Raw genomic sequence first — 14396 nt, forward strand, 5'->3', positions numbered from 1 at the left:
CAACGAGTCTTGACTGTTGGTTGAGATGATTCCAGCTCCTGTTTCTGTTCCATCAAGGAATTCAGCCCCCGAAAAACCTGAAACCTTTCTTATGAAGAATAGTGTCCTAATACACAACATTTCAGGTGAAGGATGAAAATAGAGTTTAAAAACAAAGCTTTAGATGGCAGAGTATACATCCCATCATTTTCTGGCAAGTTATAAGCCTACAGTAATTTCTTGGTAATAAATTTAGAACATTTTTAAAGTATCACTTTTACAAATAAAATAATTACTAATATACATTTATATATTAGAAATGTTTATAAATATATTGTTTTCCAAAGACAAAACAAATGCAAAAGCAACTCTAAGATAATGCATTAGAATAACAAAGATTAATCTTTTTATCCCTCTACTTTCGTTAATGCTGTTTTCATCTGAAGCCCTTCTCCATAGTATTTCCTTTTCTCCAACAGCATTAATGTTGCCCTGCACATCTCACATAAGATGGCAGGCAGAGTCTACGAAAGGTGAACCAGAAAGGTGTGATGTGATCCACCTCTGCAGGTCCTTCAGAGCTTTTGAAAATGCCCCAAATATGAACATGAGTCCAGGACTCTGATGCAGCTCAACCCATTTGTGATGTTTATTCGGTGGCTCCTGTGACACGGGGACACTTTGATCAAATGATAACCACAGTAACTATTTAGTTTCTGCATTATCTTTAGGACACATTCAGTAGGTTGGAGTACTCTTAGCCTGGATGAAATAGGAACTTTTTAACTTGTCATAAAATAATAATAAACTTACAATCATAATAATCATTCATTCAGTACTTCCTTTTGGACTGATTTGGTTTACTTTTGACTCTGATTTCCCCTTTCACTGAGGACCACATCCTTAGCTGGTTTTGATGTTAATCACTATGAAAATGAAGATAGCTTAGTAGAGCAAAGTGCATTGATTTTCTTTTTCCTTTCTTTTTGTCATTATGTTTCTTGTTTTGTCTTGTTTGCTATTGTTTTAAACTTGAATTCCTGATTTGCCTGCCTCCACCTGCTGAGTGCTAAAGGCCAAGTCCTGTAGAGACACCAAGTGTTCTGGGATGCTCTGCAGACCCAGCCCTGGACTGAAGCAGGAAGCGCGCTTGGGTAAATATCTCCTATGCATGTTGGACAGGAGGTGAGCCATCTTGCCAACCCGCTTACCTCCTCAGCTCCCTTTGCTCTCGTACGGCAGAGGTCTTCAGGGAGGACCTCATTCATTAATTCTGGATTTCCATTTGTTCATTGGTATAACTTCCTCTTCTGCTCCACATCTCAAGAGATGGAAGCAGATAGATCTCTGTGATTTCAAGGCCCACCTAGTCTACATAAATTCCAGTCCAACCATAGCTACATAGTAGGACTATCTCAAAATAATAATAATAATTAGTAAGGAAAAGAAGGAAGTGCATACTCATTCTACATGGTATTGTGTTACACAAGGACATTTTCATTCCAGTATACGTTGGACTGGGAGTAAATCCCCCTCCATATTCCCTACCCTACCCTTTCTCTCCTTCCCTCCCATCAGCTAGTCAGTGTTGTCCTGCACAATTTCACTTGTACATACATAATTTTGTTTTGCTATAAAATCTAGGAAGCTCAAATGAGAAGAACATACAATATTTGTCTTCCTCAGATGGCTTTAAATCACTTAATATCATCTCTGGTTTTATCCATTTTCCTGCAAACTACATAATTTATTTTTCTTTATGACTGAAGAAGATTCCATTGTATATGTAAACCCCATGTCTTCTATCCATTCCTCTGATGATGGATACTGAGTCTGGTTCCACAGTTCATCTATTGTGAAAATCACAGCAGTAAACACTGACATGCTAACTTGGAATCCATTGGGCAGTAGGGGTTTTTTGTTAGGTTTTGTTTTGTTTTGTTGTTTGTTGGTTTTTTGGGAGGTTTTGTTGTTGTTGTTGTTGTTTGTTTGTTTGTTTGTTTTTCAAGACAGGATTTCTCTGTGTAGTTTTGGTGCCTGTCCTGGATCTCGCTCTGTAGACCAGACTAGCCTCCAACTCACAGAGATCCACCTGGCTCTGTCTCCCGAGTGCTGGGATTAAAGGCATGCACCACCACCACCCATTTTTTAGTTTTTCTAGTAAACTCCATCTTGACTTGCACAGTGGCAAGACTAGTGTACACTCCCACCAGCAGTGAGTGAGCTTTCTCTGAGTAAGCTGGAATCCCTGCATAGTTCTGATCTGCATTTCTCTGGTGGCTAGTGAGACTGCACATTTTTCATGTGTTACTGGCCATTTTGCTTCATTGTTTGAGAACTGCCCATTTCCATTTGGCTATTATTGATTGGATTGATTTCTGGCTTAATTTTCTGAATCAGTGGTATGTTCTAGATACTGATCCTCTGCACAAATAACACAGACTTTTTTTTTATTATGTGGGCAAGCTCTCAATTAACTAGTTTCTTTGCTTTGCAAAATTCCATTTGTCAGTTTTGGGCGGTTTTCTGTATGTGATGTGCTGGTTTGTTTAACTGTCAACTTGGCACAGCCTATAATCTCCTGAGAAGAGAGTCTTTATGTGGAATTGTCTAGGTCAGGTTGGTCTGTCGGCATGCCTGCGGGGGTTGTATTGATTGTTAAGGCAGGGTGGCCCACCCTGAATGTGGGGGGCAGACCATTTCATGTCCAGACTCTGCAGCAAGCAGGCAGTGTGGGTGCACTTGTTTCTCTGCTCTTGACTGAGGATGAGACCAGCTTGAGTTCCGGCCTTGACTTCCCGGAACTGATGGGACCATTTCCAAGTGACCCCTTTCTCCCCATGCCGCTTTTTCTCGGGGTGTTTATCATGCGACAGAAACAAAAGCAGAACACGGTAGTAAAGTTCAACCTAACCTGTTGTGCAACACTGAGACTCTCCTCTGCTTTCTCTCTCCTTTTCTTCCTCCCTCCTCCTCTCCCTCCCTCCCTCTCTCCCTCATTTTTGAGACAAAGTTTCTCTGTGTAATCCTGATTGTCATGGCACTCTGTAGACCAGGCTGGCCAGGAACTCAAGAGATCTGCCTGCCTCTGCCTCCCAAGTGCTGGGATTAAAGGCGTGCACTGCCACGCCCGGCATTTTGTTTGTTCATTCTGTTTTATTTTGTCTGAGACCTTCTCTCACACAAGCAGCTGAGCTTCAACTCCCATCACCAGTGGCCAACTGTTCAAACCAGTACCAATAAGATGGGCACAGGTTATAACCAATCAGGTTGCTTCTTTACCTCACTTCCGTTCTCTGTGGATGCCTCCTCTTCCCTCTGCCTATGTGATGCTGCAAGGCCTCCTGAAAGCACTCTTTAGTCAGACACTACCTGACTCTAAATCATAATGTGATAGCCTGTGAAATATGTCTTGTGTAATTTTTAACAAGAGCAGCATTTATTTCGCTGGGCGGCGCACACCTTGGGAATTCAGCGTGCAGCCTCACTCCCCTGAGAGAGAATGCTACTTCTGGTGATCATCTTCCCCCAAGCTCCACAGTTTAGCCTTGTACAGAGTGATGTCATTGTAGACCCTGAAGTGGTTCAGCCTGTTGTCCTGACGTTCTGGATTGACCTAAAGGGGAGAGGACAGGATCAGAAGGAAATCTGTCAGGGACGGGGCAGACTAGGGCTTACATGATGGAGAGGCGGGTCTGAATCAGGCCCACACCCCTGTGACAGCAGGGCTTTTCCTTTCTAAACCCTGCACTGTGACATGGATCTGTGAACATTCACATCAAAGATCCCCTGCTGCCTGAAGGGGGCCTTGCCTAAGGACTCACCACCCCTGGAAAGTAGCTCACAGAGGAGAGGCGGCATATATATATACTGTAGCCAGGCTCCTTGGCTACTGGGACAGCTCCTTGCATGGGCTACCTCACAAAAGTGTGAGCTTGTTGAGAGAGTATGGAGCATGAGTGCTGTGACACATAAATCTCATTCTATGCAAAGAGGCTGGCTATCTTCCTCTTAAGTAACCATCTATGAATCCACAATAAACTTCTCTCTAAAAATGGAGAAATGCTGAGTCAAATAATTTGTACTTTGTAATAATTTTCTGTATTGATCTGTTACCTAATGAACCCACTTTCTACCTTTGCCATGATTTTCTTTCCTTTTCACGTGGAAAAGGTTCTCTCATTGACCAAACTGCTCAGGCTGGCCTGTGCTCTATTTAATTAGGTCTGTCTCTCATAACCTCCATATCCATCCCCTGTCTTGTCCAGTTTTAGCAAATCCCTGCTAAGTCCACTAACAAAAACCACCACCCTTAGTGGTGTGTTCTCACACTCCAAATTCCACCCGGGTCCTCTGTCTCCACCACCCCACGTGTGAAGTCTGCTCACCTTTCCTGCCTTCAGCAAAGATCCCCTCAGGTTAGGTCAAGTATAATGTTCACTTAATGTAAACTTTGCAGTTATGTCACATTTAGTTTGGATTATTTTTCTAGGTGTAAACAATGTACTTAGATAACGATATATCCACATGATATTGTACAGAATGATGGGTTGTAGCATATAGAAATGATCCACTTCTTATAAAGTGGAAGTTTGGACATCTATTGTTGCATACTGATTCTGACTACAGAATAGGTGTCTATCATTTCCATATTTAAGCCAGCAACAAGGGATCATATAAAGACACATTTCTCTCTACCAATTAAACAGGTTAATGATGACCCAGTTAGATATGTGAGACTAGACTTTGCAGTCATATTCACTATAACTGGTGAACATCTTTCATTAGACAGAGCTACACCCCTGGACACTGGAGCAGGCTCATATTAACATATCTCTACATATCCACTAAGTGGACAGCATTGTCTCCTAGTAAATGAACATGCCACTGAAATGACACCAATCAGGGTCTGAATGATGATGACCACATGCTTTCACAGAAGTATATATATATCTGGAATGGTATGTACATTTGGAATTTTAAAGTTGGGGTAGAAATTTAAAATGAGAGGCAGTGAAAAAAGAAATCTAAAAACTTGACAACATTGGCATCTGCCAATTCTGTTCTCTCACTATTATGTTCTTCTAATTTTTGCCTAATACTAAATTATGAAGTAAGATTATACTAATAAATATATGTCTCTATATTACAGAAATATTTAATTGCAATGTGTTACATGGTCTGTAAATGTCAGTATTCAAGATGGCATATTTTCAGATTATGCGCACACACACGTAAAAATCAAATAAATATTAAAATAAATTGTTTTCTTAATTTGGGGTTGAATATCTTATTAATTGTATGTTAAGCTTTTTCTACAATGAACCCAAAATCATTGTTCTTGTTTATGGCACACAACATGATACATGTATATAGTGTATGATGATCATTTGAGGGTAATTAACGTGTCTGTTACCATAAACATTTATCATTTCTTTATGGTAAAAAATATTCAGAGTCCTCTGTTCAGGTTTCTTTGAAATGAATAATGTGTTTTTATTAACACCAGTCCCCTTACTGTGACTTACCAGCAAGAACTGTTTGATTGTTCTTCCATATGCCTATACGTACCAATCTATTTAAATACAAGATTCAAAGAGCTCTGTTTGTTGGCTTTAAGAATTCCTGTATAATTGTGAGAACACAACTCAAGCAGACTTCTCACTTCTCAGCCAGTTCACACCCAGAAGTGTGCATCCAATCAGTTACAGCTTAGTTAAGTAGAATAACATAGATTTAATTTATATTTTTAACCAGGTAAGACATTAGACAAACACCTCCCCTTATACATAAATCAGAAGGCCAGGTGGGAGCAGATACCTTTGGGGTAAACCTAATGCTTCTCGGTAACCTCACTGTTCAGTAACCTCTGTAAATAAACCAGCCGGGGTTAGATATCTTAGCCCTTTTTATAGATGATTAGCCTGAGTCTCAAGGCATTCAGGTGCCAAATCTTACAGCTACAAACTTGAATTCTGCAGTTGAGCCATCACCATTTTCAAAGAGTACCTTTATAGGCCAAGTATTTCTTACATCTTGTCCATCTCCATCCTGCTTCCAGATCATACCACACACAGAGATTGTCATTAATGCACAGGTTAATGTGACTGATGCATTCCCAGGAGTGAGATCATGAATTTACTATCATAGGTAATGATATTAAAAAGTGGATCCCTTTCAAACTGGCTGTCTCCTGATGTCACCAATATGGGTAGTTACATCAGGGATCAAATATCCTGGGATTTGAAAATTAACTTTAAGGAGCTGATATACAGAGAACGTAGTTTCAGCTGGATTTCACTAACGGTGCTCTTACTGAGGATTGTGCGCTCTGACTGTGGGATGACCTGGACCGTGAGCAGGTGTGCTTCACACTGCACAAGTGGCACTAAGCTTTTGGGTGGTAATTCGTGGGATCAGAGCCACAGAGTCAGGATTGTCCTGCACAGCTCCTGACACAGGTAAGTGGGAGGACTGCAGGTGGTGTTCTCTCAGGGTTTTGTTACAATATATTCCACTTACACAACTTTAGGGACTATGCCATAATTCATAGCATTTTTGAGAATAGAGAAGCCAATGTATCTACACCTCCCCTCATAACCTCTTAAGCCTGCTCTCCTAACTCTGACATCACCTTTTGTAAAGTCCACAAAGCGTGATGCTGGTCTCTACCAATTAACGTGATATGAAAGATCATTGGGTTGTTAGATGTCCCACTGTAGCAGCCCAGTGGTCCTCCACGGCTTTTCTCATTACACATTTTAGAGGAATATTAAAAAACCTTTGTGAATATAATTTGTTTCCCCCTTTCTTTTAAGTTATTTCTTAGGATAAAATCCAGGACAACTCTCAATACTTCCTTGGGACAGAGCCAGCTCAGTTTCCACTCCTGATTGACTATAGATTACAATAGTTCTGTTTGATTTTCACTTCTGTCCTGAGACAGACTTCAGTACAACCCAACTTATAGTGTGAAACACAGAGGAAAGCTCAGTACTATATTAGTGCATAAGCATGGTAATTGTCTTAATTGTGCCCTTAGTGTCCATTGAGACTAGATATTTTCAGTACTTAATTGAAAACTTTTAAGATTTATAAATTTTGATTATATATAGTTTTTCTTAGCAAGGTGAAGTTATTCAGACAATACCAAAGAAGTTTTGTCCAACCCTGAGATAGATAGTGCATTCTATTCCATCATTTAAATAATTCATGCACTTCCTTCTAGGACAAGTAACAGTTCTGTTATTAAATTGTATTATTATTATTATTATTATTATTATTATTATTATTGTATGTGTGCAGAGGACAATGTTGGGGAGTCTGTTCTCTCCTTTCACTGTTACATAGGTTCTGGGGATCGAATCCAAGTCCTCGGACTTTCGTAGGATGTGCTTTACCCACTGGGCATCTTGCCGGCTCCAGTAATGATTCTTGAGCAGCTTCCTTGAGAAGAGCAATTGGTTAAGTACTCCATTTAAACTGCCATATTTCATTAAAACAAGTCTATATAAGACAGTTAAGTCCCTACTTTAAAATACTGACCGGGGACTTTTTTGATCTACGACAGTGGTTCTCAACCTTCCTAATGCTGGCACCCTTTAATACAGTTCCTTATGTGGTGGTGACCTCCAACTGTAAAGTTATTTTTATTGCTACTTCATAACTGTAATTTTGCTACTGTGATGAGTCATAATGTAAACATCTGACATGCAGGATATCTGATATGTGAGACCAGAGGGGTTGAGAACTGCTGTTCTAAGAGATGTGTTTAACTTTAAAGTGCTGTAATCACACGGATACACTCCAGATGTGGAATCTGCAGGTACATGAACAAGACCATGGATCCACACTGACTCCTGACAGGATGGTAGTATCCCTGGAATGTACAGACTAGGTTTTCATGTCATTTAAACAACAAAAGTATGCTGTTTTTCCTTGGCCAAAGCAGCACAACTGTAATAATCTACGCTGCTCTGTGACATGCATTTCTCATCCCAGCACTCAGGAAGATGAGGCAGGAGAACTCCAAGTTCCAGGACAGCCTGGGCTACACAGTAAGACCTTTTCTGAAAAATAAATATCTGAAGTCAATTGTTCCTTATTTCCATTTTGCTAAAGCATATTTTTGGTAGCAAAACAGCCTACTATTGCGGTTATATGAGACAGATGATATAACCTATCTGAATTCTACTTATCAATTCCTTGAAAGTTGATCATTTCATCTAGCCTAGGCATTCAGGAGTCTACAGTTTATTATATTTTTCTTTTTTGATTAAGACAATAAATGCAAGAGGGAATTTATCTGTTTTCTTTGTATAGCATAATGGAATACAAAAAATGACAATTCTTTTCATCTCCAAATTTAGCTTGCACTTTATTCTTTGAAATCACATTATTATATTCACCTGAGTAAATATCTTTGTCATGAAATGACACATTATAAGATTTTGTTTGTTACCTGATTGCTTCAAACTTAAAATAACTTAAAAATTTGAAGCATGAATAAAATTCTGTGACATATAAACATCTTATTGGCTTTTAGAAGGCAATACTTTAGTGAAGGTGTAGAGAAAACTCTCATAAACACTAACTATAGACTCTCCGACATCAGAGTGACTGAATTAACTGCTGTCATGTAGGATTACTCTCCAGTCAGAAGAAATCCATGAAACATGAATGACAGGAGAGTCCAAGGAGACATTGAAAACATTTTCATGTTACTAAAACATAAGGGAAGTTCTATTGTAAGTTAGTTCTGAGATACATTTTTTTCTTAAAAATATTTGAGTATGAGACATCTATTGTCAGATAATTGTAATAGTTCTTTGGGGCTATGGGACCCAAACCCGAGGTTTCAAACATGGAAGGTAAACGCTTCACCACAGAGCTGCTCTACTGATCCTGGAAAAATACTTTCATTTAAACTTATTTTAAAATACTTCTCTCTGTCTCTCACTCTCTCTCTCTCATGTGTATGTCTGTTTGTGTCTGTATCTACGTGTATATGTGTGTGTGTCTATATGTGTGTGTCTGTGTTCATGTTTATGTGTGTATATGTCTGTGTGTGTTTGTGTCTGTGTCTGTGTATCTAGAAGGGGGTCTCATGGGTGTCACAGTATGTTTTCAATGCTATCACACAGTAATATCAAATTTACAATGATCATAGAAGCCTTTCATGTATTAATAACCACTAACCTTCCCAGTATTGCACTAGTGAAATACAGTCCAATGTCTGAAAAACAATAATGTGCTGTAGCATTCCAAACATGCCATAGGTTTAAAACGATGCAATTAAATAACTTGAAATGAGTGAAATACATTGAAGATATATGCAATAAGTGCAACTATGATAGGCCACTATACGTAAGTCACAAAATACTTAAACATTTTTAATAAAAAAACAGGAAAAAAGATTTACTTTTTTTTTATTAGACTCTCACTGTGTACCATTGGCTGTCCTGGAACTTGCTATGTAGACCAGTCTGGCCTAGAACTCACAGAGATCTACTTGCCTCTGCCTCCTAGGTGCTGGAATTAAAGGCATGTGCCAGCATACCCAGTGAGAAATTTCACATGCAGTTTTTCAGATTAGCCCAAAGATTAATGGGGTCAGAGTTTTTCGGCCTCAGCATGGAACACACGTCTTAAAACTAACAACACTCTTGATGTTCCATGAGTGATGGCTATTGTTACACCTTACAACACCTAACTGTCAAAATAGGGAGATGAGAACACACATGGTGGGTGTGCTGGCACACATCTTTAATCCCAGCACTTGGGATTAAAGGCAGAGTCAGGCAGATCTCTGTGAGTTCGAGGCTAGCCTGGTCTACAAAGCAAGTTCCAAGACAAACATGATTGTTACACAGAGAAACTCTGTCTTGGAAAAAAAATCTGTTGGAATTTATACAATATGTAATACCCACTCACAAATTTATCTTTCCATTCTAGTCAAGCTAAAGAAAAACTAGAAAATGATTCTTACATAAAGATTATGGTTGAAACTTGAACAGAATTCCCTTGGCAATCATTGGTCGGCTGCTCTTCAGCCATTGGAATTTGGGAGGAAATGGTGAACTTCATGCAGATAGAGAAGAAAGTCCTGAGTCACCTTCTACTGAACAGATCTTCACAGGAAAGAGATTTAATCTAGAGTGTTGGTAAGTCGAGAGCCCCCAACACTGGGATCCCGGGAGGTGTTCTGCATGTTGTTTGTTAGGGACACTGGAAGCCCACATGACATTTTCACAAGTGTTAACTGTCAGATTCTTAAGAATATGGGGTTAGTCTAAGTGTGAAAGTCTGTAACACAATTTATGTTCCCCCCTACTTCTATGTCTTCATGAAATTGTCGATTTTCCATAGGAATATTTGATGAAATTTAGTATCGTTTTTGAGAGAGTATTAAGTAAAGGTAATTAACTAGTGTAAGAAGAAATCTGCATGAGCTAGTCAGTGGTAACACATGCCTTTAAACCCAGCACTCGAAAGGAAGAGGCGGGCAGATCTCTGTGAGTTCAAGGCCAGCCTGGTCTACAAAGCAAGTTCCAGGACAGCCAGGACTGTTACACAGAGAAACCCTATCAAAAAAATTTTAAAAAGAAAGAAGGAAGAAAGAAAGAAAAGAGAGGAGGAGGGAAGAAATCAACATGAACCAACGATCCTTCTCATCAGGAAAGAAATCTTGATAGTGTGAGGCATGGCACTGGGGTGTGAAGCATCTGTGGTCATTGCATATGGTATAGGACAGCAGGGCCTCACACACAGAAGAGAGAAATTCAGCCATGTGGTTTTCCTTTATGGCAAAGTATGATGACAAGAATGTTGCCTTACTTTCATCTGGAACTACTTTAATAGATACGTAAGAAAGGTGCAAAGGTCATGAGTCGGGTCACAGCAGCACTCACAAATTTACAGGAATTTAGGGTTCTTTCAACTGAGAAATATCAAACTGCAGGAAATTGAAATCACACAACAATGCCTCTTTTATGCTGTGATTAAAATAAGCATAGGGGTAAACACATTATGAGGCAGAAGACTATTTGTTCTGTTTTATTTAATTCAGTTGAAAGTTAAAATATGATGCAACAAATGTGGACAATGCAGAAGTGTGTGTGTGTGTGTGTGTGTGTGTGTGTGTGTGTGTGTGTGTTACACACTCATGTGTATGGGTTCACTGACAGACCAGAGGAGGGTGTTGAGGTCCTCCTCTCTCAGTCTCTGTCTTACTTCCTTGAGGCAGAGTCTCTCCCTGAACCATGCTCTTGCATTTGTGGGGCTAGGCTGGCAGCCAGGGAGCCCTAGAAATCGTTCGGTCTCTGCCCTTCACAGAGCTAAGCTACAGAGACATGAGGGCCACACCTAGCTTCTTATGTGGGTTCTGAGATCCAAACTCATATCTTTAATCTTGTGCAGCAAGTGCTCCTTACCCACTGATCCATAACCTCAATGTCAGGTTGTAGAAAAAAATTCAATTATCCCACTAAATTGAAATCTTCTGTCATTTGAACAAATATTTTTAAGGCTGTTGCAAGTCACTTAAAAAAAATCATTCTCAGACTAGGCATGGTGGCACATGCTTTTAATCCACCAGCACTCAGGCGGCAGAGGCAGGAGGATCTCTGAATTTGAGGCCAGCTTGGTCTACAGAGTTAGTTCGAGGACAGCCTATCTCAAAAAAATAAAAAATAAAAAAAGTATCCTCCTGCCTTCCAGGTATGACCAGAGTCATGGAGACTCCCAGTAACACCACAGAGATGGACTTCATTCTTCTTGGGCTCTTCAGCCACACACAAGCCCACTCCTTCCTGTTTTCTGTGGTGTTAGTAATCTTCACCACCTCCCTGATGGGCAACACTCTCATGATCCTCCTCATCTGCAGGGACCCCAGGCTCCACACACCCATGTACTTCCTTCTCAGCCAACTCTCCCTCATGGACATGATGCTAGTCTCCACCATCATCCCCAAGATGGCAGCCAACTACTTGATGAGCATGAGGTCTATCTCCCCTGCAGGCTGTGGCTCCCAGATCTTCCTGTTCCTCACCTTGGCAGGGGGCGAGTGCTTCCTCCTGGCGGCCATGTCCTATGACCGCTACGTGGCTATCTGTCAGCCCCTGCGCTATCATGTCCTCATGAGCCCGAAGCTGTGCGTGCACCTGACCTTGGGCTCCTGGCTCCTGGGAGCCGCTGACGGGTTGATGCAAGCAGGCACCATCCTGAGTTTCCCCTTCTGCCGCTCTCGAACTATCAACCACTTCTTCTGTGAGGCGCCTTCCCTGGTGCGCCTTGCCTGTGCTGACACCAAAGTCTTTGAGTTCTTCATGTACATCTGCTGCATCCTGATGCTCCTGATCCCGCTGTCCCTCATCCTGGCTTCCTACTCGCTCATCCTGGTCGCGGTGCTCCGCATGCGATCCTCAGCAGCCCGGAAGAAGGCCTTTGCCACCTGCTCTTCACACCTGACGGTGGTGGGCCTGTTCTACGGGGCTATCATGTTCATCTACATGAGGCCCAAGTCCCAGCAGCCAGGGGCGCGCGACAAGGTGGTGTCTGCCTTCTACACCATCTTCACGCCGGTGCTGAACCCCCTCATTTACAGTGTGAGGAACAAGGAGGTCAAGAGAGCCTTGAGGATGTGGCTGCAGAAGGCGCCGTGATAAACGTGCAGAGGGACGTTCACCAAAACAGCTCTACTCACGTTAGGCACACCTCCCTCACAGACTCAGCTCATCTAATCCACCGAACTCACTCTTGTGTGCTCTGTCAACTTCTTTATGCTCGTTTGTTGTTTTATGTTCTTTTACCAAGGGTTTGGAAAATCAATTAAAAATCAGCTTGCCCTGCTGGTGTCCCTTGCACCAGCTACTCTCTTTTAAAATAAGGCCTTAGAGATGAGAGCCAGTGACACGGGTCTGGTTAGCTAGACTTTAATCATGTAACTCAGTTCTTGTTATATGATGTAAAACATCAAGAGATAGAAGAAGAAACGGATAGTAACTTTTAAAAAAAAAATGTAGTGCCTGATTTATTGTTATTATGAAGTCAATTGTAATGACATACATAACCAATAAGGATTATTAAACATAAATCATTTGTCAAAATGTTTCGGGAGAATTTTCCAAAACTATTTGCAATTCAGGGAATTCTGACCAAGGAGATGAGCAGGTAGGGCTGGTGGTTTTTAAATTACAGCTATACTTAACGTCTTTAACAAGAGAACAAATATCACTAACCAAAACATAACTCAATCGTAATGAGATTTCCAAGTGAGTGTTTAGAGATGAAATCTTTAAGAAGTGACTGGGTCTAAGGGCTCCACTCTCATGATGGAAGCGCATTCATGCCATTATAAAAACGTTAGTTCAACATGGTGGCAAACACCTGTGATCTCAGTACTTGGGAAGCTGATGCAGGAGAGCTGGATTACATAAGATCCTGTCTCAAATAATAAATAAAATAATAGTGAGTGTGGCCCTTTCCATACAAAAAAAACACAACTCACTTAAAAATAAATAAGAAATAGTTTATCCTGGAGCCAAAAATGAGTGACCATGGCCCCTCCAGATTTAGGTTACCCTCAACTCCATCTTCCAACATGGTGCAGTTTCATTAGATTTTTATAGTAGTAGAATGAAGAAACTTAAATCAAGACGCCTTCCATACACACTTGGGGGGGGGGCAGCAAGTAGGCAAGAAGAGTGGAGCAGGGACATCTCGGGTCCCGGCTCCCATGCTGCCTGGCAGCGTTCTTGGTCTGCAGGCTGTTGGAAGCCAGCGCTCTGCGTATCCCAAAAGATTTTCTTAACCGTCGTTCATATGTTAGGTCACGTACACGTGAAGACTAAAGACTGCCAAAGATAATTTGGTTCTGGACTTGCAACCTTGCAATCCCTCCACAATCACTGAAGCGTCAGTCAGTCGGTCAGTCTTCAAAGTGCAGTCCATTCCACGAACGTCCATCGTCAGCCCTCTCATCTTTTCTGGTCCTTCCACCATCTGCTAATACACAAGCAGACCCCTGACAGATGCAGGGCCTGGAATTCAGAGAACTACCATTCCTTCCTTGGTACCCAGGATGTGGCATTCTGTTATGGCCTCAGAGAATGGAGGGAGACACCGAGTACAGGTGTACTAAAGGACACAGCAGAGGCAGAAGGACAGGAAGGAGGCACAGACTCCAGGAACCTCCACAAAGGCCAACATCACAGTCCATCACCCTGTTGACTTCTTTGAGGCAACTTTCAGCCTCAGAGCTTGTCATAGGAAAGACAGACAGTTTGTATATATGTTTGTTGTGTACCAATTTTTCTACTGAGGGACTCACACCTTTCGACAAAACCGAGGCGCACTGGGCAAGCCACATCCTTGGATCTCATGAGAGGCGTTAGCAGTAGCGTCTGAGCTGACCCTGA

General features: G+C 41.2%; 2 protein-coding genes across 2 annotated transcripts in view; one reads left to right on the forward strand and one right to left on the reverse strand.

The window, feature by feature from the left end:
- Nucleotides 1-3391: 3391 nt before the first annotated feature.
- The window catches only part of Cfap144 (cilia and flagella associated protein 144), a 31273-nt gene continuing 20268 nt past the window's right edge, over nt 3392-14396 (reverse strand). The window contains exon 4 of the mRNA XM_076542467.1: nt 3392-3595. Within this exon, the coding sequence (XP_076398582.1) occupies nt 3485-3595 (111 nt within the window). The 3' untranslated portion in view covers nt 3392-3484. The remainder of the gene's footprint in view (nt 3596-14396) is intronic.
- Nucleotides 5804-13081, forward strand: LOC102921467 (olfactory receptor 2T33-like). Its single transcript, XM_006984932.3, has 3 exons — nt 5804-6440; nt 9934-10142; nt 11698-13081. The coding sequence occupies exon 3, from the start codon at nt 11700-11702 to the stop codon at nt 12639-12641; it is 942 nt and encodes a 313-aa protein (XP_006984994.1). The 5' UTR covers nt 5804-6440; nt 9934-10142; nt 11698-11699; the 3' UTR covers nt 12642-13081.

Source organism: Peromyscus maniculatus, chromosome 8 (genome assembly GCF_049852395.1).
Source record: "Peromyscus maniculatus bairdii isolate BWxNUB_F1_BW_parent chromosome 8, HU_Pman_BW_mat_3.1, whole genome shotgun sequence".
Classification (NCBI taxonomy): domain Eukaryota; kingdom Metazoa; phylum Chordata; class Mammalia; order Rodentia; family Cricetidae; genus Peromyscus; species Peromyscus maniculatus.

Coding starts and splice junctions, on each gene's coding strand:
- LOC102921467 (XM_006984932.3), top strand. CDS start 11,700: ATGACCAGAGTCATGGAGACTCCCAGTAACACCACAGAGATGGACTTC.